This window comes from Pongo pygmaeus, chromosome 2, assembly GCF_028885625.2.
Source record: "Pongo pygmaeus isolate AG05252 chromosome 2, NHGRI_mPonPyg2-v2.0_pri, whole genome shotgun sequence".
NCBI lineage: Eukaryota > Metazoa > Chordata > Mammalia > Primates > Hominidae > Pongo > Pongo pygmaeus.
In genome coordinates this window covers 87,121,823-87,148,174 of record NC_085930.1, presented here as the reverse complement: position 1 = coordinate 87,148,174, position 26,352 = coordinate 87,121,823, and the positions used below count along the sequence as shown (strand labels likewise).

The window sequence follows — 26,352 nt, the reverse complement described above, 5'->3', positions numbered from 1 at the left end:
TGTTCTGACACACCCAGATGTTCACACTGGGCATTTTCTAAGGATGATTGTACTCTGGAAATGTTAACGCTGGGTCTTAGCCTACCATATTAGTGTGAGGTATGTTGAGGAATATTTACAGTCTGTATGATACAGCTAGAATGTCCTACACATTAGAAATGATTGATTAAACAAAAGTTGTGTTTTATGAGGAAGAAAAATAGAAATAAGCCATCAATGAGGGACAGTTAAATATTATGAAATTCTGTGCATTAGAAAGAATGATAGATCTATTAATATATTAATCAACATGGAAATAGCTAAGATATTGTTTAGGGGGAGAAATCAAATTTTGGGACACATGCTAATGTTTAAAACAAAATAAACCCCCAGAAATTAAAACCTAAAACTAAATGTGTTGAGATAAATCAGAAGATTTATTCCAAATTGTTAATGACAGTTAACTTTGGTTGAGCTTTTGTATATTAATTTTAATAATGCAAATGTCATGCTTTACACATACACTCATTTTTTATTATGGAAAATTTCAGATGTACACAAAGTAAACAGAGTTTATAATATAATGAACCATGCAGTACCCATCACCAACCTGCAAAAGCTATCAATATTCTGCCGTTTTTATTTCATTTATGTCTATGCTCATTCTTCACCTTGACTACTATTATATTTTTTACAGTACATTTTTAGGTAAAATTCATATATATTGAAATGCACAAATTATATATGTATACTTTTGACAAATGTATAGTCGTGTAATACATATCCTTATGATATTGAATATTTCCCTATTCCCAGAAAGTTCTCTCATCTTCAGTCCCATTCTGCCTGCCCAGGTTATTTTTGCCTTTTCTGGAATTTTATACAAACAGAATCATATAGTCTGCACTCTTTTTGTTTCTTCTTTTGCAGTATAACCTGTGCAAGGGTTGTCCATGTTATAGCAATGTATCAATAATTTTTTTCATTGTATTACTAATATTCCTTTATATGAATACACCACAATTTGTTTAGCCCTTCTCTTATTGATGGACGTTAGCTGTTGTGATTAAAGCTGTTATGACATTCATGTATAAATCTTTTTGTGGACATATATTGTCATCGCTCTGGGATAAATACCTAGGAGTAAAATTTCTCTTTCAAAAAACTACCTTTCAAAGTTTTACGTTCCCACCAGCAAAGTGTGAAAGTTGTGGTTGCTCCATATCCTTTCAGTTGTTTGGTTTTCTCAGTCTTTTGATTTCTGCCATTTTAGTGGATAATGGCACCTCATTGCGGTTTCTAAAAAAAAATTTTTAAATCGTGGTAAAATTGACACTACCATAATCATAATATTTGCCATTTTAAATATTTAAAGTGTAAGATTCAGTATCATTAATTACATTCACAGTGTTGTGTAACAGTCATCACTATCTATTCCTAAAACCTTTTTATCACTTCAGACAGAAAGGTTGTATCATTAAGTGCGGAGCTTCCTGCTTTCCCCTTCCCCCAGCCAAACTACAGCTTCTAACGCAGTTCCCCCACAAACTACAACTTCTAATGTAGCTTCTATCTCTATGAATTTGCCTATTCTAGATATTTCATATGATTATAATCATACATTATTTATTCTTTTATGTCTGGCTTATTTTACCTGGCATGGTGTTTTCAGAGTTTATCCATATTGTGGCATGTATCAGAACTTTATTCCTTTTTATGGCCGAATAATACTCCATCCCGTTGTATGTATATACCATATTTTATTTATTCATTTATGTGTTAATGTACTTAGAATGTTCAGCTATTGTGACTTATGCTGCAGGCTGGGATGCAAGTGTCTGTTTGAGTCTGTTTTCAGTTATTTTGACTGTATACCCAGGAGCAAAATTGCTGGATCATAAGGTCATTCTGTGTTTAACTTTTTAAGGAACCATCAAATTGTTTTATCAGTGGATTTTATTCAGCATTTCCCTGATGACTAATAATGTTGAATCAGGTGCTTATGTTACTGATCTTCCTTTGTGAAGTGCTTCTTCAAGTCTTGTGCACATTTTAAAAATCAAGCTTTCTTTTTATTGTTGAGGTTTGACAGTTCTTTTTATATTCTAAATGCAAGTCCTTTGTTAAATACACATTTTGCGAATATTCCACTCTGTGGCTTGCCTTTTTATTGGGTGTATACCTAGAAATGGAATTGCTGGATTTTATGGTAATTCTACTACTTAATTTTTTTGAAGAAGAGCCATACTGTTTTCAAGTGACTGCAGCCTTGCCTATCCCTTGTTCACTGTTGGTGAACAAGGGTTTCATTTTTTTCATATCCTTGCCAGCACTTGTTATTTTCTGTTTTTGTTGCTAGTAGCCCTCCTAAAGGGTGGGAGTTTATATCTCATCATGGTTTTTATTTGCATTTCCCTAATGATAGTGATGATAAACATCTTTTTATTTGCTTGTTGTCTATTTGTGTATCTTCTCTAGAATGATGTCTATTTAAATTCTTTGCTCTTTTAAAATCTGGTTGTTTTGTTGAATTCTTTATATATTCTGGATATTAACCCCTTATCAGATACATGATTTGCAAATATTTTCTCTTATTCCATAGGTTGTCTTTTTATGCTGTTAATTGCATTCATTGATGCACATATGTTTTTAATTTTGATGTAGTCCCATTTATTTCTTTTTGCTTTTGTTGCCTTGCTTTTTGTGTCATATCCAAGAAATCATTGCCAAATCTAATGTTATGAAGATTTTCCCTGTGTTTTCTTCTAGGGGTTTTGTGGTTTTAGGTCTTATGTTTAGTTCTTTCATCCACTTTAATTTTTATATAAGGTATGAGGTAAGGGTCCAGGCTCATTCTTTTTCATCTGGACATCCATTTTTCCCAATATCGTTTGTTGAAAAGATTGTCCTTTTGCTGTTGAATGGTCTTGGCACCCTTGTTGAAGATTATTTAACTGTATATGTGAAGCCTTATTTCTGGGCTGTTTTATTTCACTCGTCTATATGTCTGTCTTGATGCCACTACAACACAGTTTTGTTCATTGTAGCTACTTCTGAAATCAGAAAGTATGAGACCTCCAACTTTCATTGGGGTACCTTGAGGTCCATATGAATTTTGGTGGTGGATTTTGGATTTTTCTATTTGTGCAGAATATTCCATTGGGATTTTTCTTAACAGTACCTTTTGATGAGCAGAAGTTTTAAAATTTGATGTAAATTAATTTTTCAAAAGTTTTTTTCTTTTGTGGTTATTGCATCTTGTGGTCCCAGAAATTTCCTCCTAGCCACAGATCACCCGTTCTCACATGTTTTCTTTTAAAAGCTTTATGGATTGAGCTTTTATCTTTAGGTCTGTGATCCAGCTCTCATTAATTTTTGTGTAGGGTTTTGAGGGTGGGGTCAAGTCTTATTTTTATGCTGTGGATATTCAGTTGTTTTAGTGCCATTTTTTGAAAATATTGTTTATGAACACTCTCCTTTGTTTCATTGTTTATCCTTACACCTGGTTACTCTGATCACTGTTTTGATTATAGTAGTTTGAGTAAATCTTGAAATCAAATATTGTCAATACTCCACCTTTATTACATCTTTCAAGATTGTTTTGGTTATTCCACGTCCTTGGCATTTTTATGTAACTTTTTGAATCAGCTTTTGATACTATTGTAAATATAATTTTTTGTAAAAAAAAGTTGTTTTTCATTTATTTGCTGCTACTATTTAGAAATTCTGTTGGAGAGAGAGAGAGTGTGTGTGTGTGTTGATTCCTTAAGATTCTTAGCAAAAACAATCATGTCATTTGTAAATGGGGACAGTTTTACTTCTTTTCGATCTTTGCTTTTTATTTCTTTTATATTTTTATTTGTTTTTCTTGCCTGATTGCATTGACTAGGACCTTCAACACAGTGTTGAATAGAAGTGGTGAAAATAAACATCCTTACCTTATTCATGATCTTAAGGGGAAAGCATTCAGTCTGTCACCAGTAAGAATGATATTAGCCATGCATTGTTGGAGGTATATTTTATCAGATTGAGGAAGTTCCCTTCCATTCTTATTTTGATGAGCATTTTTATCATAAGTCATTGTCAAATATTTAAATACTTCTTAAAAACAGTGAAACTTGTTTCCAGGGCTTCAGAAGTATAGTGAATTACAGACTGATTTGATATTGCCATTATCTTCATTACAAAATAGTGTTATTTAACTGGCACTCTAACATGTAAATTGATACATTAGGAGCCACTTCCATCTACACGAAATTACTGTGATGATTCTGTGGAATGTGGAAAAAGAAAATCTAATCATTACCTTCAGTGATAGCATTTATGACTAACGTACTGAGTTGTGTTTGGAGATACTCCTAATGCCCCTGGCCTTGAAATATGAAAGATTTACTTAAGAATCAAACTGCTCACACTCATCTCCTTTTCTCTGTTAGATTCTTTTACTCATGTGTTTATTTTGTGTTTTCTTTGGAAAGATGCTTTAGGAATGTTAATATATTTTTATTAACCTAAGGAGTAATTCACTTTCAATTTTCCTCCTTTTAGGTTAATTTCTTTTATTGGGTATATGCTCTTTTCCTTATGTACAGTGTAAATAAATAAACTGTAGTTGTTAATTAAAAAAATCAGAAGGTATTTACTATTGGAATTCTTTCCTGCTATGTTTAATACTAGCAGACTAGCTTTGAATGGTTCTCACTTTTGTTGTTTTTTTTTTTTAAGAATAATTATCACTATGGGACAAGGAATTTTTAGGTCTTCAACTTTATTTGTCCTTGGTTACCCCTGGGGTTGAATTGGAAAAGGTTCAGAGTATTTAAAAGAATGGTTTTGTTGTCAGTGGGACAGTAGAATGGAAAACTCTAAACCACTAGATTTGGAAATCGTCATGCAAGGAAAAGCAGACCCTTCTGTGAATCACTTGTAGATCTCTTGAAAATTGCAATGGGCCAGTCCTTGGATCCACTCTGCTATACGTGGCAGGCCTACCAATTCCATGCTGTTCTTCAACTAGAGGTCTTGCACACGGTTTCTGTGTTTTTTAAATCTATTGCTAGAGAGTTCTGGGTTATTTCTGCCAATTATGAAAGCTTTTACAGCTTTTTAGATGGCCTTTCTTGGTCCTTAGGCTTCCTAGATCACCCGTGGTGGCATTATGTTCATTGCAGCTTACAGTCAAGTCTTACTTATTTTTAAAAAATATATTGATATTGTAATGTAATTTTTTTATTGAAAATAGAATGTTAGGGCTAAACGATACCTTAGAAATAATATCTTCATATCTCTTCAGTTGTATTCTAAATCACTTTGCTGTTTATTAAAGGACCATTAGGTTACATTTATTTTAAGATTACAGGGTTAGAAGCATTGATTGGCTTCAAAGATAATTCTAGTGCTACACTTTGTGATGGGTGAAGTGTACTCATAATGTAATTTTGTTCTTTATTTCATTACTGATATCTAACATGCCCTTCCTGTTTACCACACCCAGATTTCATTTTATCCCTATTTCACCTGGAATCCTCACATGCACTCTTGTATAGAATTATTGCTCTGTTTATTACTAAGTGGAATCCATGTTGAATTTTAGCAGATTTCTTCCCCCTCCATCTGTGTCTTTGATGGTAGCTGGGTTTACTGCCGCTCACTTATTAGTGCCCTGGGTCTTAACAACCTTATTCAAACAAAACGTCTTAAATGGAGGCATTAAACAGGTCACAACAGTGAGCCCTTTTGTAACTTTAGGTGCAATAAAATGGGTATGTTGTGTTTTGGAATATAAGAGCTCTGAGTGCAGCTATTCATTTTCTTCATCTATAAAACATTTTAGAATAACAGCCTACATCTGTTTGGGGGTATAAAATTCCACGTTTTGAAGAAACATCACTGTTATGTAACTTCAAGCCAGACGCGGGGAGGGAGCTAGCTTTCTGAGGGACCCACGTTCTGCAGACATTGGGAATAGTGTTTGTTTTAGCTATGGAGCTGTATTTGCTGGCAGCCCATCTTTCACATGTGTGGACCACATTTTCATTATTGTTTGTTCATATTGTAAATGACAACAAGTGTGTGATACAATTTTGACTTGAAGAATATTTGAAAAATTTTCACACAGGAATTTATGAGGGCTATTTCACTACTAGAAGTCAGAAGCAAATTTAATTATTTAGGCATTTATAGCATATTTAATTACTTTAGACTGTCAATCTTCTTTTAGAGAGTAAAGCTGGGTTTTACTGTTGGCTCCCTTTTTAAAATAAATACCCAGTGGAATAGTATGGCCATTCCAAATGTGTGATTTTAAAATTATTTCTTTAAACTGAAGGAACAACTCAATGAATAACTTTCATTAGAGGAAATGGGCAAAATGTTTAATGATAGAATTCAAAATCTAAAGTATTAAGTACCAAGTAAGAGCAGATAGCATTCAATGCAGTTTGTAGGTGATTTTAATTGAGAAGTGAATGATGCTAATGTGGATCGTCAGAGTAAATTTTAAAGCTTTTTTCATCTTATAAATATGAAATATTTACCTTCTTACTAATCCATAATCATACTGTTAGTCTTTTGGGGCATATTTTATTACATATTATAAAGTTTAAAAAATTTAGAAAACTTTTAGAAACTTATTACACAGTCAAGTTCTTGTTTTGATAATTAATTGGAAATATAACACGAGTTTCAGAATGGATAGTGTCAGATGCTTTTATGTTTTTGTGACAATAAAAAACTGTATTTAACTACTGTTATGGAACTTCGACATTCGGGGGGTCCGGCTGCCTGTTTATGATGATAACAAACTTCTCTGAGATTCTAGCTTGTCAAATTAGTCCAGGCTGTTGACATTGATCTTTTTTTCTCATTGACATTTCCTTCCTGAATGGTAGACAGATTTTCTTTCTGTGGTCACTGTCTGTCAAACTTGGAGCCATCATTTGCTGTAGCTGAGTAAGACAGATGATGCTAATCTTTAAATTTCTGATTAAAGATAAATATTTAAGAAATAACAATACCAGGCCGAGGTGGGCGGATCACCTGAGGTCAGGAGTTCGAGACCAGCCTGGCCAACATGGTGAAACCCCGTCTCTACTAAAAATACAAAAATTAGCCAGGTGTGGTGGCACATGCCTGTAATCCCAGCAACTCGGGAGGCTGAGGCAGGAGAATTGCTTGAGCCCGGGAGGTGGAGGTTGCAGTGAGCTGAGATCATGCCACTGCACTCCAGCCTGACCGACAAAGCAAGACCCTGTCTCAAAAAAAAAAAACAAACAAAAAAACATAACAATGCCCTCAATTCACGTGACGGTAAATACCCATTAATTCCTCTCAAACTGGGACATTACACCCACGCCCACCCACCCACATGTAGGGATAATGATAATGTTCAAAGTCCACATTTACTTTTCCCTTGCAGCTGGGCTGCCTGTGCAATGCCAGTACTGGGCCCGTGGCATGTGCGTGCTCGTGGGCATCACCACGACCAGCACTGGTCCCCTGGGCTGTGACTGGACATTACTTCAGCTGCTGGGTGGGGTCCACTGGTGTTAAGACATTTTTATCTTAGGAAATATGACATGGGTGTCTTAAGTTTGAATTTCAGAAAATTAATAACAGATTGTACTGTGGGTGAATTTATATGCAGATAATTTAGATGTCTCCTGGGGATAGTAGTAGTTAGACAAGACTCTAGAGTCAGATTGTCTGGGCTTCTTACCTCCTAACTGCCTTTAGGCAAGTTACACAGCGTCTTTGAACCTCAGTCTCATCAACTATAAAATGAAGGAAGTAATACTCCCTAACTGTCTCAGCATGTGTTGTGAGGATTCAGTGAAATAAAGCTTACAAAGTGCTTATTCGCGGAGTACCTGGCACATGAGAAGTGTTGGTGGTTCTAGCCCTTACTGTTAGACAGCTCATCGTAAATACCTAACTCTAAGTGTGGTGATTCTTTTGACCACTCATACTTCATTACTACACATGACTCCCCTCGCTAGCTGTGCCTGGGACGTGATCAGTGCTCAGACCCACGTCCCCTTGTGTTTTGTTAGAACCTCTCCACTCCTCCAGCATTGACTGACTTGGTGATCCTTCCTTGAAGGGTGCGGGCTTCCCACTCCCACACTGGCTGCTCTGTTCCTGGAGTCCTGTTTCTCAAGTTTGACTCTTGCAAGTAGCTCTGTCTGCTTCCTCTTTCTTCCTTGCCTCTTTTTTCCCTCCACCTACCCATGCCCTCTCTCCAGCCTCCTCCCTCCTCTTTTCTCCCTCTTCTTTCCTTCTCTGCCCCCTGTCTTCTGTCTTCTGTCCTCCTCGTCTCTGCCCCCCTACCCTCTACCTCCCTGCTTTCTTTCCCCTGCTTCCTGCTTCCTTTTTTACCCATCTCTTTTCCTCTCTCCACTTTCTTTCCTTTTCTTCCAGTCCTTTCTCTCTCCCCTTCTCTTCCTGCTCCCTCTTTCCTCTCTGTTGTCTCCCCATTCACCTAACACTTCTCCCACACCACCCCTTACCTTCTCTCTCCTCTGTGTTTCTCCTTTAAATCCTAACACTGCCTGCTAAGGAGTAGACAGCCTTGGCTCTTAAGCACAGAAATGTCACGTCCTAAAGTGTTTTTATTATGCTAGGAAATATTTCTTTTGTCATTTCAGTAGCCAGACTATTGTGCTTCTCTTTCCATTTCAAAGGGGCTTCACAACATTATTTTATGTCCCTTGGGCTCAAAAACTTAGACGATCACCAGGCTCAGTGGCTCACGCCTGTAATCCCAGCACTTTGGAGGCCAAGTCAGGTGGATTGCCTGAGCCCTCAAGTTTGAGACCAACCTGGGCAACATGGTGAAACCACATCTCTAAAGAAAACATACAAAAATTAGCTGGGTGTGGTGGCGTGTGCCTGTAGTCCCAGCTCCTCTAATGGCTGAGGTGGGAAAATCTCATGAGTCTGGGAGGTCGAGGGTGGTGATCTGTCAGCCTGAGTGACAGAGCGAGACTTCATCCCAACAAAAAATGAAAATCTACAGGCCACAGTTTAACTCTTTTTCTCAACATTATGTCTACTATAACTGTGAATTTGTTTGATATTAGCTTTGTTATAAAGTTGAAATAATATTTACAGGCTCGTATAGTCATACAGGCAAACTTGGCTCTTTTTTGCCTAATTTATTTGATTTTTTTTTCTCTCTCTCTTCAGATTCCTTTTTCTTTGGTCCAGTTTCCCTTATGGGAGTCCTTAAAAGTAAGTTTCTGAATCTTCACCTAAAATTTCTCTCTAATTATAACATACCTAATAGTTTGAGTGTGGAAGAGTAGAACATAATGTGGACTAGAAGTTCAGCAACTCAAATGTAGCAGTTGAAAATATATTTTATGTGTGATTTACATGCCATTTCAGCCTTTTAAACTTGTTCAGGTGGCTGTGCTCCTAGGAAATAGGCATAGCAGGTGGCACTGAAATCCACAGATAATAAGAGAAAACTTAGCTTTACTGTTTTCCATATTGCCATTCTTTCTCCACCGTTGAATTTCATTTTGCTGTGTGTGTGTGTGTGTGTGTGTGTGTGTGTGTGTGTGTGTGTTTAGAAGTTAAAGACTAACAGTGAGGGTAAATGGAAGAGGAAAAATGCAAAGCGTTGAATACTTGAAGACTGAGAAGGACCAGCTCCCCTAGCACCCTATGTAAAGGACCACTCGGATGGGGAGCAGCAGGGTCTTAGGGCTCTGACTGTCCCTTCCATCTTGGTTGCTCACTCCAGCCAGGACTAGGAGCCTCCAGAGGGAAGGAGCAGTGTGGTGAGTTGTGAGACAAACTTGGGGAAGGTCAGTGAGCTCTTTTAAAAAAAAACCAACATGTTTTCACCATTAAGGACATGGACATGGGCAAATATTTCATGATGAAAACATCAAAAGCAATTGCAACAAAAGCCGAAATTGACAAATGGGATCTAATTAAAGAGCTTCTGCACAGCAAAAGAAACTGTCATTAGAGCGTTCAGACTACCTACAGAATGGGAGGAAATTTTTGTAACCTATTCATCTGACAAAGTTCTAATATCCAGAGTCCACGAGGAACTGAAATGAATTTACAAGAAGAAAACAAAGAATCCCATTAAAAAGTGAGCGAAGGACATGAACAGACACTTCTCAAGAGAAGACTTTCATGCAGCCAACAAACATATGAGAAAAAGCTCAACATCACTGATTATTAGAGAAATGCAATCAAAACCACAATAAGATACCATCTCACACCAGTCACAATGGCGATTATTAAAAAGTCAAGAAACAACAGATGCTGATGAGGCTTTGGAGAAAAAGGAACACTTTTACACTATTGGTGGGAATGTAAATTAGTTCAACCATTGTGGAAGACAGTGTGGCGATTTCTCAAAGACGTAGAACCAGAAATACCATTTGACCCAGCAATCCCATTACTGGGTATATACCCAAAGGAATATAAATCATTCTGTTATAAAGATACATACATACGTATGTTAATTGCAGCACTATTTATAATAGCAAAGACATGGAATCAACCTAAATGCCCATCAATGATAGACTGAATAAAGAAAATGTGGTACATACACACCACGGAATACTATGCAGCCATAAAAAGGAAATGAGATCATGTCCTTTGCAGGGACATGGATGGAGCTGGAAACCATTATCCTCAGCAAACTAATGCAGGAACAGAAAAGCAAACACTGCATGTTCTCATTTATAAGTGGGAGCTGAGGAAGGAGAATACATGGACACAGAAGAACAACACACAATGACTGGGGCCTGTTGTGGGGTGCAGGGGGAAGGAGAGCATCAGGAAAAATAGCTAACGCATGCTGGGCTTAATACTTAGCTGATGGGTTGATACATGCAGCAAACCACCATGGGACACATTTACCTGTGTAACAAACCTGCACATCCTGCACACATACCCTGGAACTTCAACAACAACAACAAACACATTTTAAAAAGCCTACATTCAAAACATGCAGAGACGTTACATTGGTTTTTCACTTTCTGGTGCAGTGATACTGAAAACTGTGGGCCATGATATAAATTGTGTGGGTCTTTGTCAGCATTTTAAAGACCATAATCAAGAAGAATTTAGTAGAGAGCATCTTACATGGTAAGAGTAAGTCTTATTTTGTAAGACCTCAATGTTGTGCATGCGTGCACACACACATGTGTCTGTACTAGGTTGCAATGTGAAATGTATTTCTCGCTGTGGATAATGGTCCAAAAACTTTGAAAGCCCTTGTTCTAGTGAAAATGGTTCATAAATGACCAGGCTGTAAAATAATCTAGGTAGGCATTAGCTAATACAAAAATAAAGGAGTTACTCTCATAATTTTATAGATTTATGGAGTGTTCATACAAAATGCATTTTGAAGAGTATCATAAAAATTATTTGGACTTGGCAATAAATTGTTGAGGTATATACTAAAGGATACTAAATTGAGAAAAAACATTACTCATTAACAAAGTAAATTATGGGATGTTAAGTATCGAGAAGTATTTCTTATAAGTGATCTGATTTTAAGGAGTAGTATTGCTCATTTAATATAGTTTTTTGGCTCTTTTGTTGTTTTGTTTGTTTGTTTTACCGTTTCCTATGTGGTGCGTGGTGAAAATAGAGTTCTCTGGCTGTGTTTCAGGGCATGATGTAACAGCTATCCAATGAGAAGGTCACATTCCATTAGCATAACAGCTCTCCTTTTCAGTGTGTGACAAAAGAACAATGAAGCCAACAGCTGTCCAGCAAACAAGACTTACTTTATTAGTGTCTCAATAACCAGCATTCACACAGTTTCTGCACACTCTCTAACATCCTTATGCCCTAACTCTGCAAAGGAATGTTTTGAGGCCTAAAGAAGGAAAAAGCATAGTGTTTATTTCTTTTCAATATTAAGGACATTTGTAGAATTCTAGCTAGTAAAGAAATGTCCAGAATTTTTCAGAGTAATCATAGATGACAATGCTATGGTTTAAAAATTCTCTTTGAGCAAATGTTAAGATGTTGCAATTTTTTTTTTCTGTCAAGTCAGGTTTCTTGAGGAACGCTTTACATATGATAAAATTCACCCTTCATACATGTACATTTTTATGAGTTTCAATAAATGTTTATAACCACCACCATAACCAAAATAGAGTATTTCCATCAACCCAGAAAGTTCTCTTATGCCATCAGTGCCCTTTCTCTACCCACAGCCCCTGTGAGCCACTGTTCTGTAGTCTTCTCTTTTCCAGAACATCACAGAAATAGATGCAGGGTACTATTAAACCATCTTGTGCTTTGCTTTTTTTACTTAATGTAATATTTTTGAGATTCTTTCCTTTTGTTGCTTGTACCAGTAGTTTGAATAGATGCGGGGTACTATTAAACCATCTTGTGCTTTGCTTTTTTTACTTAATGTAATATTTTTGAGATTCTTTCCTTTTGTTGCTTGTACCAGTAGTTGGTTTTATTACTTTGTAGTATTCCATATGTGTATGGATATGCTACAATTTATTCACTAGTTTATACACATTTGAGTTGTTTTCCAGTTTTTGATGATTATAAATAAAGCTGTTGTAAATATTTGCACATAGTATTGGTATGGATGTAGGTTTTTACTTCTCTAGGGTAAGAGGCCAGGAGTAGCATCCCTGGGTCATACAGAAGGTATATGTTTAATTTTATAAGAAACAAACTGTCAAGGTGTTTTCCAAAGTGGCTGTACCAGTTTGCATTCCCACCAACAGTGTATGAGAGTTCTAGTTGCTCTACATCCATGTCATTTCTTGTTACTGTTAGGTTAAAATTTTTTTCCAGCCATTCTAGTACTTGTGAATTGGTATCTCATTGGGGTTTTAATTTCTAATTCCCTCATGACTAAATAATGTTGAGCATCTTTTCATATAATACTGTTTTTTAAACATCTGAATGTACAGTCAGTGCTTTTGTAGAAGTAGACAATTTTTGGAACTTTTTTGTTTTTGTGTTTACAGTTTTATCTGTTTAAACTTGAGTTTGCAGCTATAGAAGGAGATTATATTATATGAAAGGATTTCTCCACTGTGTTTATTTGTGTTTATGTGGGAATACCATTCAGGAAAATTTTTCTTAGCCAAGACTAGCAGATTGCATCACATGGCACTGCAGGGAGTAAGGGGCTAGAGGTGGTAGTGGCCACTGTTACCTTAAATTCAACTTGTCTAAAGGTCATCTTCTTTCTTGTAAAATCATGTCTTCCTGCTGTCTCCCATTTCTGTTAATCAGTATTCTGGCCACCTGGTCTCAAGTCTCAGATTAAAATTTGATTCCCTTGTTTCTCTTTCTGTATATCACATTACTCAACAAATTTTGTTGACTTCACTGTTGGGAATTTGTGGCCACATTTCACCTGATTCTTAGTACCTTATGCTTTCCCACATCCTAGTAGGTTCTCTTCTTATCCATTCTATGTTTTGGATGTGTCTGATCTTCCTTAAACTTCTCTTTCATTAACACTTAGGTTCTCAGGAAGATATAACTTTCTAAAACTCTAAAACATGAAGTTCCTGGCATTCAAGGTTCTCAACACCCTGTCCTTGACTGGTTTTTTCAGCCTCTGCCCTATATACTCTGTATGTGTGTGTGTGTGCGTGTGCGCCCACACACACACACACAAAATTCTTCCCCTCCAGCCAGAATAGCCTCCTTACTGCCTCTAAATATGTTCTCCCCTTCCCTGTTCTCTGACTCCTTTCTGAAGTATGCTTCCAAGGGTCCAAAAGTGATGCATCATTCAAATCTCAGTTCAGTGTTTGATCTCCTGCTTGAATTCTTCTAATGAAGGCCTTGAAGAATTGCCCTTACCACAGATTTGTCTGTGTCACTGACTTGTATTTAATCACCCACCATATTGTGTTTAAAACATCTTATAGTGTTCAGTTAAGGCCTTAACCCCTTCAATTTACAAGTAAATGATAACCTGCTGTCATTGCACCTCTGGTGCCTGTCTGCTCTGAGCTGGATATGGTTGCATTTCACAAGAATGCAAAGATGAATAAGAAATGGCTTAATGCCCTTGAGGAGCTGAGAGTCCATCAGAGTGGCACACAACTCACTGATAACTTAAATCTAATGTGTCTCTTATTGCAGAATACTTGCTCCCCAAATCCTGTTACCGCGCTACATCATTTCCTTTGTTTTTCTTTTCTTTACTATACATACGCTTACAAAAGCATGTTTTAGATGAAAGAGGACAAGACACCATAAAGAGATGGGGAAGCAAAAGCGGTAGATTATCATATCCAAAGTCTTAGAGAAGATAATTTTCCTTGAAGATTTATATTTACTTTGGAACTTTCTGGCAGCCCAACAAGAAGAGAAGCATGATAGATTTCGTGGTTTTTATTATCTGACAAAGACCTGTAGCTTGTTATTCTATCTTATCCTTTGACTTTGGATACCATCTTTATACCAACTTGCATGTTTATAGCTCCATGGCAAGCCCCTTCCTCTGAGTGGCAGCCTCAGATCACCAGCTGCCTAGTTGACATCCTCACTCAGGATGTCTCTGAGTGGCTAGGTCAGAACAGAACTGTCAGTTTTTATTTGTCTTCTTCCCAATCTGTTCCTTCCTAGTTGTCCACTTCTCAGTAAATAGCACAGTTGTCTTATGCTTGCTCAAATAGAAACTTAAGAATGATTCCAGAGTTCTGTTCTTTTGTCCCTCATCATGTAGCCCATCAACAAGTTCACTGTTCTAGTTCAAGCCTCTAACACCCCTTGTTTGAACGGCTACACTGGCCTCTCCAGTGGTCTCCCTCATTTCACTCAGGCTTTCCCAAAATATCTTCTTCACACGCCTGCCAGAGTGATCTTTTAAAGCAATGAATTAGGTCAGGCACAGTGGCTCATGCCTGTAATCCCAGCACTTTGAGAGGCTTAGGCTGGAAGATCACCTGAGCTCAGGAGTTTGAGACCAGCCTGGGCAACATAGACTCCATCTGTACAAAAATTAAAAAAAAAAAATTATCTGGGATTGGTGGTGCACACCTGTAGTCCCAACTATGTGGGAGGCTGAGGTGGGAGACTCACTTGAGCTCATAACCTGGGCAACAGAGTGAGACCTTGTCTGTTAAAAAAATAAAAGAAGAAAAAGAAAGAAATTAGACCATACTATTCCTTGCTAAAACCTGTCAGTGGCATCTCGTTAAAAGAAAAATAAACCCAGACCTTAAGCTCTGGCTGGCAAGGCACTATGTAATCTGGCCTCTGTCTGCCTCAGCCTTATCCCGTGCCGCTCACCCGCTGTGCCCAGCCATGTTGCGCTGACTGTGCTGCTGCCTAGAGCCTCCCCTCATTTTTTGTGTGTTTTTTTTTCTTTTGAGATGTACCAAGGCCTTTACATTTGTAGATCTCCCTGCTAGAAATGTTCTTTCGTCCTTCATTCTATATACATCATTTTTTATGTGTGATAATTTTTTTAATTTTGATTTTTTTCATATTTTTGAAAATTGACAAATAATATCTGTATATTTAAGGTGTGCAGCATGATGTTTTGAAATATATAAATAATGTATATGTCATTACTGAGTGTCTATTATGTGCCAGGCATTTTCCAGGGTCTGGGGATACAGTGATGAAGAGGACTGACACAACTGACCCCATGGAGCATTCATTCCAGCTCTTTCCCTAGGCCTCTCTCCATCCCCCTTCCCCAGTCCTCTCTCATGTCTCCTCTTTCCCCTTTACTCAGGCCTTAGATCACATGTCACCTCAGAGAGATGTTCCCAGTCTACCCCTCTCCAAAGTAGGACTTTCCCCTCCTCCCTCCTTCGTAATCATAACATCTATTTATTTCCTTACTGGTATTTTAATAACTTAGTTTATTTAGTTATGCACTTACATCATTGGAATGATTATTCACGACATCAGTGGTGTGATGAGCAGATACTGTGTGCCAGCCTCTGGGTTAAGCACGATGCATTCATTACTGTCTTCTTCACACCACACACAACCCAGAGAGGTGGGCCTTGTTGTTATCCCCACCTTAAAACCAGGGAAGCAGGGCTCGATAAGGTTGATCTTTCACCTAGTTGCCTGAACACCTTTTACTCTGTGCTGCGTAGCAGATGGTAACTCAGGTTACCAGGTGATTTTTTAGTGATGATAACAGCCATAATAAAAGCAAGAACAGCCAACATTTTTCAAAGCTACAATGTGCCAGGCACTGTAGTAACACTTTCCACACATCTTCTCCTATTCATCTTCATGACAGTCCCGTGAAGTAGGTGCTGGCCTGGTCTTTGTTCTGTAGATGTGAAAACGGAAGGAGAGTTTGAATGCCTTGCCCAAGGTCGTGGGAGTACTAAGGGGTACAGCCAGGATTTGAACTCAGGTTCAGATCTAACTCCAGACTTGCTATTGTTAATCACTTTACATGTAATTATGCACACCACACATGATGTGTTTCATGATGTTTTTGTAGTTTCATGTACTCAAAAGTTGATAAAAAGTTGAGGTCATATTTAGTCAGCTCATGGAAGGCATTTCTGTAAATTGCATTGATTCCTTAATGATGACATGTAGCTTTAGGAAAGCCTGGCCAGCATATTTCTTAGACCACCTCTCCCCAGCATCCGTTGAGTCTGCTGAGCTTGGGCAAGAATTAAACTGTGCACACTTGAGTCAGTTCTCAGAGACCAACCCTGGAGAGCACAGATAAGTTCACAGTTAATGAGTTCAGCCAGAACCGCATTTTCCACGTGCTTGTGTTTAACTCCCCACAGGACGGTGCTTACTGGAGGAAGGAGCTATATCTTCTGTTTATTCTTTATGGTTCTGTCTTTTACACAGCAGGTGTTTATGTAACTATTTGCTAATTGTTTGAAGGTTAGCATTCTTTTTCAAGTTGAATGCAAAGTTGGATAACTGTATCTACATTAACTGTTTTATTTATACATTCTTCTAGAGGTATGTTCACAGCTATAAAAGAGTTTTCCCTTTTTAACCATACAGATCTTTTCTTATCAAGCTTTAAGTCAAAAGTAAGCATATTATGAAAGGATATGATAAAATTTCCTGTGAGAATGCATTTTTTTTCTATTTTCTTAGTGTGAGACATCAGTTTATATTGCAGTGTGGAGAACTGTTAAGAATACTGTCAGGTCCGAGTGATTTTGCTTACAGCTACAGGGTGTTACAAAGCAATAGCTAGATGAGATGTAATCTTTAAGCTAAGCAGTATTTAAAACAAAATGAAAATAAAATCAGTTTGGTTTTGTAAGACAGCAACATTATGCTAATGCTTTTCTAAGATGAAATCATAGCTTTGTCATAGAAATCAGGGACCAATGCATTATCACTTCACTTATATCAATAGCTCAATGTATATAATAATTAGTTAGATCTCTCTTTTATGTTTTATAAGTATTTTAAATGTGCAGTACTACATAAAAGCTATGTTTCCAAGTTTAGGAATAAACAGCATTTTTTCTGGTTGATTCTTGTTTTAATAATAGTTAAAATGTCTACCACCACCCTACCCACAACAAATTTCTCTGATACTTTTAGTAATATAAACAAGAATTAGAAGATGGTCAGTGCTCAGGGTCTGCAGTTATACCATTTCATGAGACTGGGAGAATCTGGTGTCGGGGAGGAACCCAGTGGGAGGAGATTGAATTATGGGGGCAGATCTTTCCAGCACTGTTCTCATGACAGTGAATGAGTCTCACAAGATCTGATAGCTTTAAAAAACAAGAGTTTGCCTGCACAAGGTCTCTCTCTGCCTGCCGCCATCCACATAAGATGTGACTTGCTCCTCCTTGCCTTCTGCCATAATTTTGAGGCCTCCCCAGCCACGTGGAACTATAAGTCCAATTAAACCTCTTTCTTTTGTACATTGCCCCGTCTTGAGTATGTCTTCATCAGCGGTGTGAAAATGGACTAATACAACTAATAAGAACCACAAATAGAAAGCTCATAGAACCCCCAGTCAGAATAAATATCCCCCCACATATCTAAAATCTAGCCCAGACATATCCAAAAATATCACTGTATAAATTCTAAAACCTAAATATTACTAAGCAAACCCAGCATTTTAGTCCATCTTGCTTTTGCTTAAGAATAATCACTGTCTTTGCCTGTAATTACCAGCACAATCATTAGTTCAAGATTTTCTTATAAATTCTTGTTATCTTTACCAACTTATCTAGAATGCAAATATCTAAATATCTCAACCAGCCAACATATATTATTGCCCAAAACAAGGTACACATCAACACATATGAAATTGATGCTGCTTGCACATCCCAGAACAGTTTCAGTCTAGCTGCCATTATAACCCAAATCAGCCTGTATACCATAAGAGATTCCTAATTATCAGTTAGGTATATCCATTTTTAATTATGAAAAGTAGTGCTATATGAAAAATTCATTTTAGCCTTTAGTTCGTATTGCAAGAGCTATGGTGTGGCGGAATGAAAGCCAAATTGTGGTTCCCGGTTATGTTTGATACTGTTTTCAGTTTCAGAATTTGCTATTAGAAATCTCTTTTGTAGACATAGTAGTATGTGAGTACTTCACAGAGAGATGGTTCATGTGATTGAATGATAAAATTATAGGCAGCTGTTGCTTTGTTTTTAAAAATATATGTGCAAAAGCTACACAATAGCTTGATCAACTACCGTATGGAAAGTATTTGCACGAAAATCATTGTCTCCTGTCTTTAATCTGTTATAAACTTCTGGTGGTAAACTCACAGCAGTGAGACCTACCCAGAGGATGATATCAAGAGCAAGCCTAGGTTTGAAAAAACTAAGCATTATCCTTTCCATTATCTTAAATTTTGTCATCTGATGTTACTAATTTGGAATTGGGTAGATGATTCTGTGCACATACCTATTTTACTACATGCATAAAAAGCACATAGTAAAATATCATCATCTTGTAAGGTTGGAAGCCATAGAACTGCTTTTGAATAGAGCAGCTAAAGAAGTCCCAAGTTGTAAGTATTTGTTCACTGGAGCCAAAACACTTATTTCCAATTAGTTATTCATAAGACAATAGTGCTTATCTGGGTGGGTCTTTAAAAAGTGAAAAACAAAGCTTCTCTTCATGCTATACTTTAAATAGAAGACACTTGGTCTGGGGTTGGACTCCCAGCCACTTCATAGTATTGTGCCTGGTGTTTGCTTTCTGGCCTATGACTACTGGTGCTAATAGCTATTATCTTGGGGTAGGGGTCGGGGAGCCAAACTACTTCATGCTATTCTTCCTGTGATAGGCCTTTAGCATTAAGTGAAGAATCACTTGGGAAATGACAACCTGATTGTTTTTGTAGTGATATCACTGAGTATCCTAATGAATAGTACAAATATTGTTAATTTAAAAAGTCAAGCTGATGTTTAAAAATTGCTTACTTTTAAACAATAGTTATTATGGTGAAACTCAACTAGGGTCTGTAGCTTAGTTAATAGTATTGTACCAATCTCAGTCTTGTGCTTTGATAATTATACTATGGAAGCTGGGTGAAGGATATGTGGGAACTTTATTATTATTATTTTTTGAGATAGGGTCTTGCTCTGTCACCCAGGCTGGAGTGCAGTGGTGTGATCGCTGATAACTGCAGCTTCAACCCCGCAGGCTCAAGCAATCCTCCTACCTCAGCCTCCCTAGTAGCTGGGACTCAGGGGTGTGCCACCACGTCTGGCTAATTTTTAAATTTTTTTGTAGAGACAGGGTCTCCCTGTGTTGCTCAGGCTGGTCTCAAACTCCTGGGCTCAAGTGATCCTCCCACCTCAGACTCCAGCAAGTGCTGGGATTATAGGCACGAGCCACAGCACTCGGTGGAATGCTTCTATTTTTGTAACTCTAAAATTATTTCAAAATAATTGTCATACAACCTTTTAGAAATGGTTTCTAATCAACCTATATTAAGGAAGCTTTACTCAAGAAAAATTACCGAAGTGAAACTAAGAACATTTTTGACTTCTGTTCTCATTACTTAAACTTGATATTTCTCATTTATGTAACCATAGATTCATGTGAAATTTCATTTATACTGTAATTCCAGCTACTTGGGAGGCTGGGGTGGGACGATCACTTGAGATCAGGAGTTTGAGACTACCATGGGCAAACATAGCAAGATGCTGCCTCAAAAAAATAAAATAAATTAGCCGGGCATGATGGCCCTTGCCCATAGTCCCAGTTACTCAGGAGGCTGAGGCAGGAGGATTGCTTGAGTGCAGAAGTTGGAGGCTGCAGTGGTCTGTGATCACTTCACTGCACTCCAGCCTGGGTAACAGAACAAGATCCTGTCTCTTAAGTTACTTACATTTGAACAGAAAAAGGAAATGGGACATTGAATTGGGATAAATAAGCAAACATCAGGGAAAATGTGGCCTGTTGCTTTTTAAATTTCTTATTGTTATTTTGGTATACAACCTCCTCCGTGAGTTGAGACTCCAGTACTGCTTCTTCATATTTGGGCCCCTTAATGCCCCTCTCCTCCTCCCCTAATCATTTATCTGCCTTGACAGAAATGATCATTAGACCTCTGTGGCAATGAAATTACTTATTTAGGTTGAGAAATTATGGAAATTAAAAAAATTTTTGGCAGGTTCTTTAAAAAAAACTTTTGTAAACCCACATGGTTTAAATTCATTGTATTAACTTCAAAATATTTAATAACGTGTATTATGATGTAGTTCGACTGGAAGTTGAGCTGTATATGATAGTGAGGAAACATAATGCTATTTGCAGAACGAACCAGCCTCAGTTTTCCCATTTACTATCTATGTGAGCTCAGGCAAATCTCCTAGAACTTGCCCCTCACCTGTTTTTGTGGAGAGTAATATACTTCTCAACATTGAATGAGATTATACATGTAAAATCTTTAGCATAGTGCCTAGAGCATTGTAGGTTGTCAGTAAATCCCAACTAATATTGTCAATAGTAATAATTTATATTGTTACCTGTACTATATTTTTATCCCACATTCCAGTCTAAAATTATGTGAATGTCATAATCAATACATAGTCTTCCTGTGAGTGATGTCTTCCAGCTAGAGTATTTTGTTTATTACAATTCTGTTGTCCCTCCAAATAGATGAGCAAATATGTAATTTCAAAATATTTTCGTAATTTATGTACAGTATTTTTTACCAGTCAGGTTCTGATTATTGTTGTTTTATGAATTTAAGGTTGCACTCAAATGAATAATTTGTAAATAACACTCTTTTTAGATTGGTCTCAATATTACATTTCTGAAGTTCTGTATTCAGACAATTCCTCATTTAGAAAAATCATTTCAAACTCATTTAAGCAAGTTGTTTCAGACATTGACATAATTTGTTCATTCACTTGGATATTTTAATCATTCTAGTAGAAATTGTGATTTGCGTGTGGAAGTAAAGTGTCTCATGAATGCTTATCTGTGTGTTACCAGGACAACTATATCCTATAGATCCAAACCCATGTGTTTTCATGCCCACACCAGAGTGTCCCATCCAGATCCCAGCTTTCCTGCTCGCTGTTTAATCTTTGAGTTACTTAACATCTTTGAGCCTCATCTTTAGACATTTTTTTTCTTAGAGATGGGATCTCACTATGTTAACCAGGCTAGTCTCAAACTCTTGGCCTCAAGTGATCCTCCCATCCTGGCCTCCCAAAGTGCTAGAATTACAGGCGTGAGCCACAGTGTTTTTGTCTATAAAATGACAAGATAATAAAAATTACATATACGTCAGAAGATTCTGGAGAGAATTACATGAGCTGATGTATGTAAAGTGCTTCACACCTGGAATGTGGGAAGTTCTGTATGTTCTGTGGAAGTGTGTATTGTGGTTGCTGTTACAGTCATTCTTTACGTCATGCATTGTGTTTGCCACTGAAGTTTCTCACTTTAAACGTTTTGGGTCTTCTAGAGATTTTTTGTTTGTTTTAAGATATTTATTAGTACCCATTTCAAATACCAAATTATTTCTTTATCTGTTTTTTGTAGGCTCATTATTCTGCCCAGGTGATAGTGGAAAGTTACACTTATCTGTGGAGATTCTATTTTTAAATGTTGTCTTCAGCCATCTGAGTCTATTTTGATTGTGGTTTTTTTTCCCCCGGCAACCAATTTTTTTTCTCCCTAGATTATAACAGGCACCTCTGTGAAGCTTTCTCTGTCACCTCACTTCTCTCTTGTATAATCCTCTTCTGCCCCCACCATACCTTCCTCAAATATTAGACCTAGGGACTGTTACTTTTTCTTTTCTTGACTACAATACCTGACACCTAGTAAGTATTTGTTGAATTTATGACTTGCATAACATTTTTGATTTCTTATCACATTCACATCTTATTGTTATTTACTTTTGCTTATAAACTCAGCATTATTACCAGCATTTCAAGTCTGTTTGGAGTAGCCTTCTACTCTTTGGAACCTTTAAAGATATAAGTAGATTAACTGAAGGTGACCTTTAGTCATCAACAGAAATGTAGTTTATATTTTGCATTGCTTTTCTACTAAGTTAGTGAAGTAAGTGTTGGTGTTAAAACTGGCATTAGCCTGATAAAATACACCCTTTGCCACCTTAAAAGTAAAGAAAAAGCGATTCCACTGTCTTGTTTCTTATTCTTTCTGCAGTGCTTGTAGGAGCTCTGGAGAAAATAATGCTTTCTATTAAAGCATACAGATGTATTTGCAAACATTAGAGCATTTTCTGAAAATATACCAGATACTCTGTTTAATGGCAATATTATCTTTAGAAACCTGTTTCTAATAAGTCTTTTCTTTTTTAGCTTACCTGCTTTCACAAGTAAAGTGATAAATACCTATTTGATAGCTGCACTCTCAGTGCAGTAAATTGAATTAATACACTTTCAGAGAATCATTCACATTAGTATGGATAGAGGGAAATGTTGGTCCTCAAACTACACGCTGTCACATATTTAATTTGTTAGATAGTTAACATAGTAGCTGTCTGACTTAAGAAAAGTTGTGAAAGTTGACAGAGTAAACAGGGTCTTGTACCTAATGAATTTCTGTGGCATCTTCTTCATCCCCTCAGTGACCCTCACAACTTTCCAGAGATAGTTGTCAGTGGAGAAGTATTCAGAGTAGGAAATTAAAATGAACTTTGCTGTTCTTCTTTTAGTTGCTGTGTATTTGATTATCCCTAAAAATGTCACACCACTCTCAGAAAGTCATTATACTTTTCTAACCATTTAAATTAATATATTAAAGAGGTCTTTTTTGTTAATATTTGTGGTCACTATTGCAATGCATACCATTATTCTGAAGGTCCTACTCAATTTGGTAAGGCAAAAATGAAAATAAACAATAAAAGTTACCTTAATTGGAGAGGAAGAAGTACAACTGTCTTTATTCACAGATGATATGGTCATCTATGTCGTAAATTTGATGAGCTCTATAAAAAAAAGCTATGAGGTTGGTAACTTTGGCAAGGCTGCGGAATACAAGATCAGTGTACAAAAATCAGTTGTGTTGATAATCAGTTTCAGTTTCTACATATTAGCAATGAACAACCAGAGATTGAAATTTGAAAAACAGTGCAGTTTGCTGCAGTAGCATCAAAACATATGAAATACTTAAGCATAAATTTGACAAAACCAGTGCAAGACCTGTATACTGAAAACTAAGACAGTGTGGAGAGAAACAAAAGAAGGCCTTAGTCAAAGGGAGAGGGATGCCATGCCTATGAGAAGAAAACCCCTCAACATTAACAACTGGTTCTCTCCAAAATAATCCATGGATTTGGTGCATCCCAGTCACAGTCTCAGCAGGTTATTTCATAGGAATTGATAATCAGATTGCAAAATCCATATGGAAATGCAAAATATTTAGAATAGGTAGAAGAGCTTTGAAAAAGAATTTGGAAGACAAATACTACCTGGTTTCAAGATTCATTATAAAGTTACAGTAGTGAAGAAAGTATGGAATTGATATCAAGATAGGCCTATAGATGAGAACAGAATAGAGAGTTCAGAAATAGACCCACACATATGTGGACAATTGATTTTTGACAAAAGCAAGAGGGCAGTTCATTGGAGAAATGATTATCTTTCCCAGTCACTGGAACAACTGAATATATCCATATGTGAAAACAAAACCAAATAACTTCAATCTACATATTGTACCATATATAAAAATTAACTCAAAATGGATGATAGATATAAATGTAAAAGCTGAAAGCATAAAATTTCTAGAAGAAAACACAGGATCAAAAAATCTTTGTAACTTTGAGTTAGGCAAAGATTTCTTAGATGTGACACCAAAAGCAAGATCTGTAAAAGGATAATTTGGACTTCATCAAAATTAAAAACTTCTGTTCTTTGAAAGATGCTGTTAAAAGAATGATGAAAGATGCTGTTAAAAGAATGAAAAGACAAGACTAGAAGAAAACATGTGTAAATGAGCTATGTCTAGAATATGTAAAGAACTTTTAAAATGCAGTCATTGAGATACGGTAACCCAGTACAAGTGTTCAACACATTTGAACAGACACTTCACCAAAGACAGTATGTTGTGGATGGCAAATAAGTACATGAAAAGCAACTCAACATCATTAGGGAAATACAAATTAAAACCACAATGAAGGCACGGTGGCTCACACCTGTAATCCCAGCACTTTGGGAGGCTGAGGTGGGTGGATCACTTGAGGTCAGGAGTTCGACACTAGCCTGGCCAACATGGTGAAACCCCGTCTCTACTAAAAATACAAAAATTAGCCAGGCGTGTTGGCGGGCACCTGTAGTCGCAGCTACTCAGGAGGCTGAGGCAGGAGAATCACATGAACCCAGGAGTTGGAGGTTGCTGTGAGCCAAGATTGCACCACTGTACTCCAGCACTCCAGCCTGGGTGACAGAGCGAGTCTCTGTCTCAAAAAAAAAGAAGAAAGAAAGAAAGAAATACTGCAACACACTTACTAGAATGATTAAAATTTTTAAAATTTTAAAGTGGTGATGATAACAAGTATTGGGAAAGATGTGGAGAAACCAGAACTCAAGGGAATGTAAAATGGTGCAGTCACTTTGGAAAACAGTTTGGCAGTTCTTAAAAAGTTAAACATATAACTCCCATGTGATCTAGCGATTTCACCGCTAGGTATTTCCACAAGAGAAATGAAAGCATGTATATACATATAAAGACCTGTATACAAATGTTCATGGTGACTTTATTTGTAATAGCTCCAAACTGGAAAAATCCCAAATGTCTATCAACAGGTAAATGCGTAAATCACGGTATATCCATACAACAGAATATTACTAATGAAGAAGAAGTCAACTGTTGATATCTGCATGACGTGGGTGAATCACAAAATAATTCTGAATAAAAGAAGTTGGATTTAAAAAAATAGGTGATTACAATGATACAACATTCTGGGAAAGGCATACTAATCTAGAATAACAGATCAGATTGCTTAGGGGATAGTGAGGAAGGACAGGAAGGAGGGGTTACATAGGGATACAAGAAAACTTGTGGGTCATGAGTAAGTTCAGTATCTGAATTGTGGCGGTGATGTTTTGTGTGCCCGCACACACACATGTATTCTCTGAAAATTGTTTACTTTGAGCACTCTAATGTAGCTGTCACTCTCATTTCTTTGGCTTATTTTAGAAAGCAGTTAAGTCTTTGGGAAAGTCACTTTATGTCATCAGTAAAGAATGCCACCAAAATAGCTTCTCACTTAAGTTCCCATCCCCAGAGCTAACCACAGGAGGTTCCGATAAATTCAAATATTTAATAACTTGTATTTTTCTTTCTCCCTAAACACAGGCCCTCTGGTCCTGGAGGCAGGATCATGTGGTGGATTCTTGGCAGTCAGCAGTCTGTGGAGCTTTTGCAGGTGCAAAGGATTATATTATACTGGGAAAGACCAAAGAGAGGGGGAAAAATGTGAAAATATTAACTATGCAAAAACAGCATTCTTTAGAAATTCCAGGTTGTTTAGATGAAGAGCGCTCCTCTAGTTGTTTGAGAAAAGAACGTGTCTTAGAGGGGGGGAAAAAAAAACACTGCTAAAAAGGTGTCTGCCTGAAAGACAACCAATTTGTTTTTGACAAATTTTTCTTTTTCTTTTTATCTTTATTAAAGCCTTCACTCAGGCCCTGGAATTATCTTAAAGATGATTTATAAAGTCCTCTGTGGGAAGAGACTTGCTGTGGGTGCAGGGCTCACCATGCAGCTGTCTGCCTTGGGCAGTGCTTAGGGGGTTTAAGCGATTTCTGCAGAAGGCAATGATTCACGGTTTGTGTGACATGTTTGACAGCACTGTAGATTAACTAGTGTCAGGAGAGCAGAGGCTCCTCCATAACTTAGTGAAGGCTAAACTGTTCTGTGTAGGAAGTATGGAGATCTACACATCTGGGCATTTTCGAGACATTAAAGCAAGAGCGAGGT

At 37.1% G+C, this 26,352-nt stretch overlaps 1 protein-coding gene across 5 annotated transcripts in view; it reads left to right on the top strand.

The window, feature by feature from the left end:
- The window catches only part of SLC25A26 (solute carrier family 25 member 26), a 160,045-nt gene that overhangs the window by 118,281 nt on the left and 15,412 nt on the right, over positions 1-26,352 (top strand). For 4 of the 5 annotated variants that reach the window (XM_054483395.2, XM_054483398.2, XM_054483400.2 and 1 more), the window contains 2 exons: positions 9,166-9,210; positions 25,729-25,798. In XM_054483395.2, coding sequence (XP_054339370.1) covers positions 9,166-9,210; positions 25,729-25,798 — 115 coding nt within the window. The remainder of the gene's footprint in view (positions 1-9,165; positions 9,211-25,728; positions 25,799-26,352) is intronic. The other variant, XM_054483397.2, reaches the window with a different exon arrangement.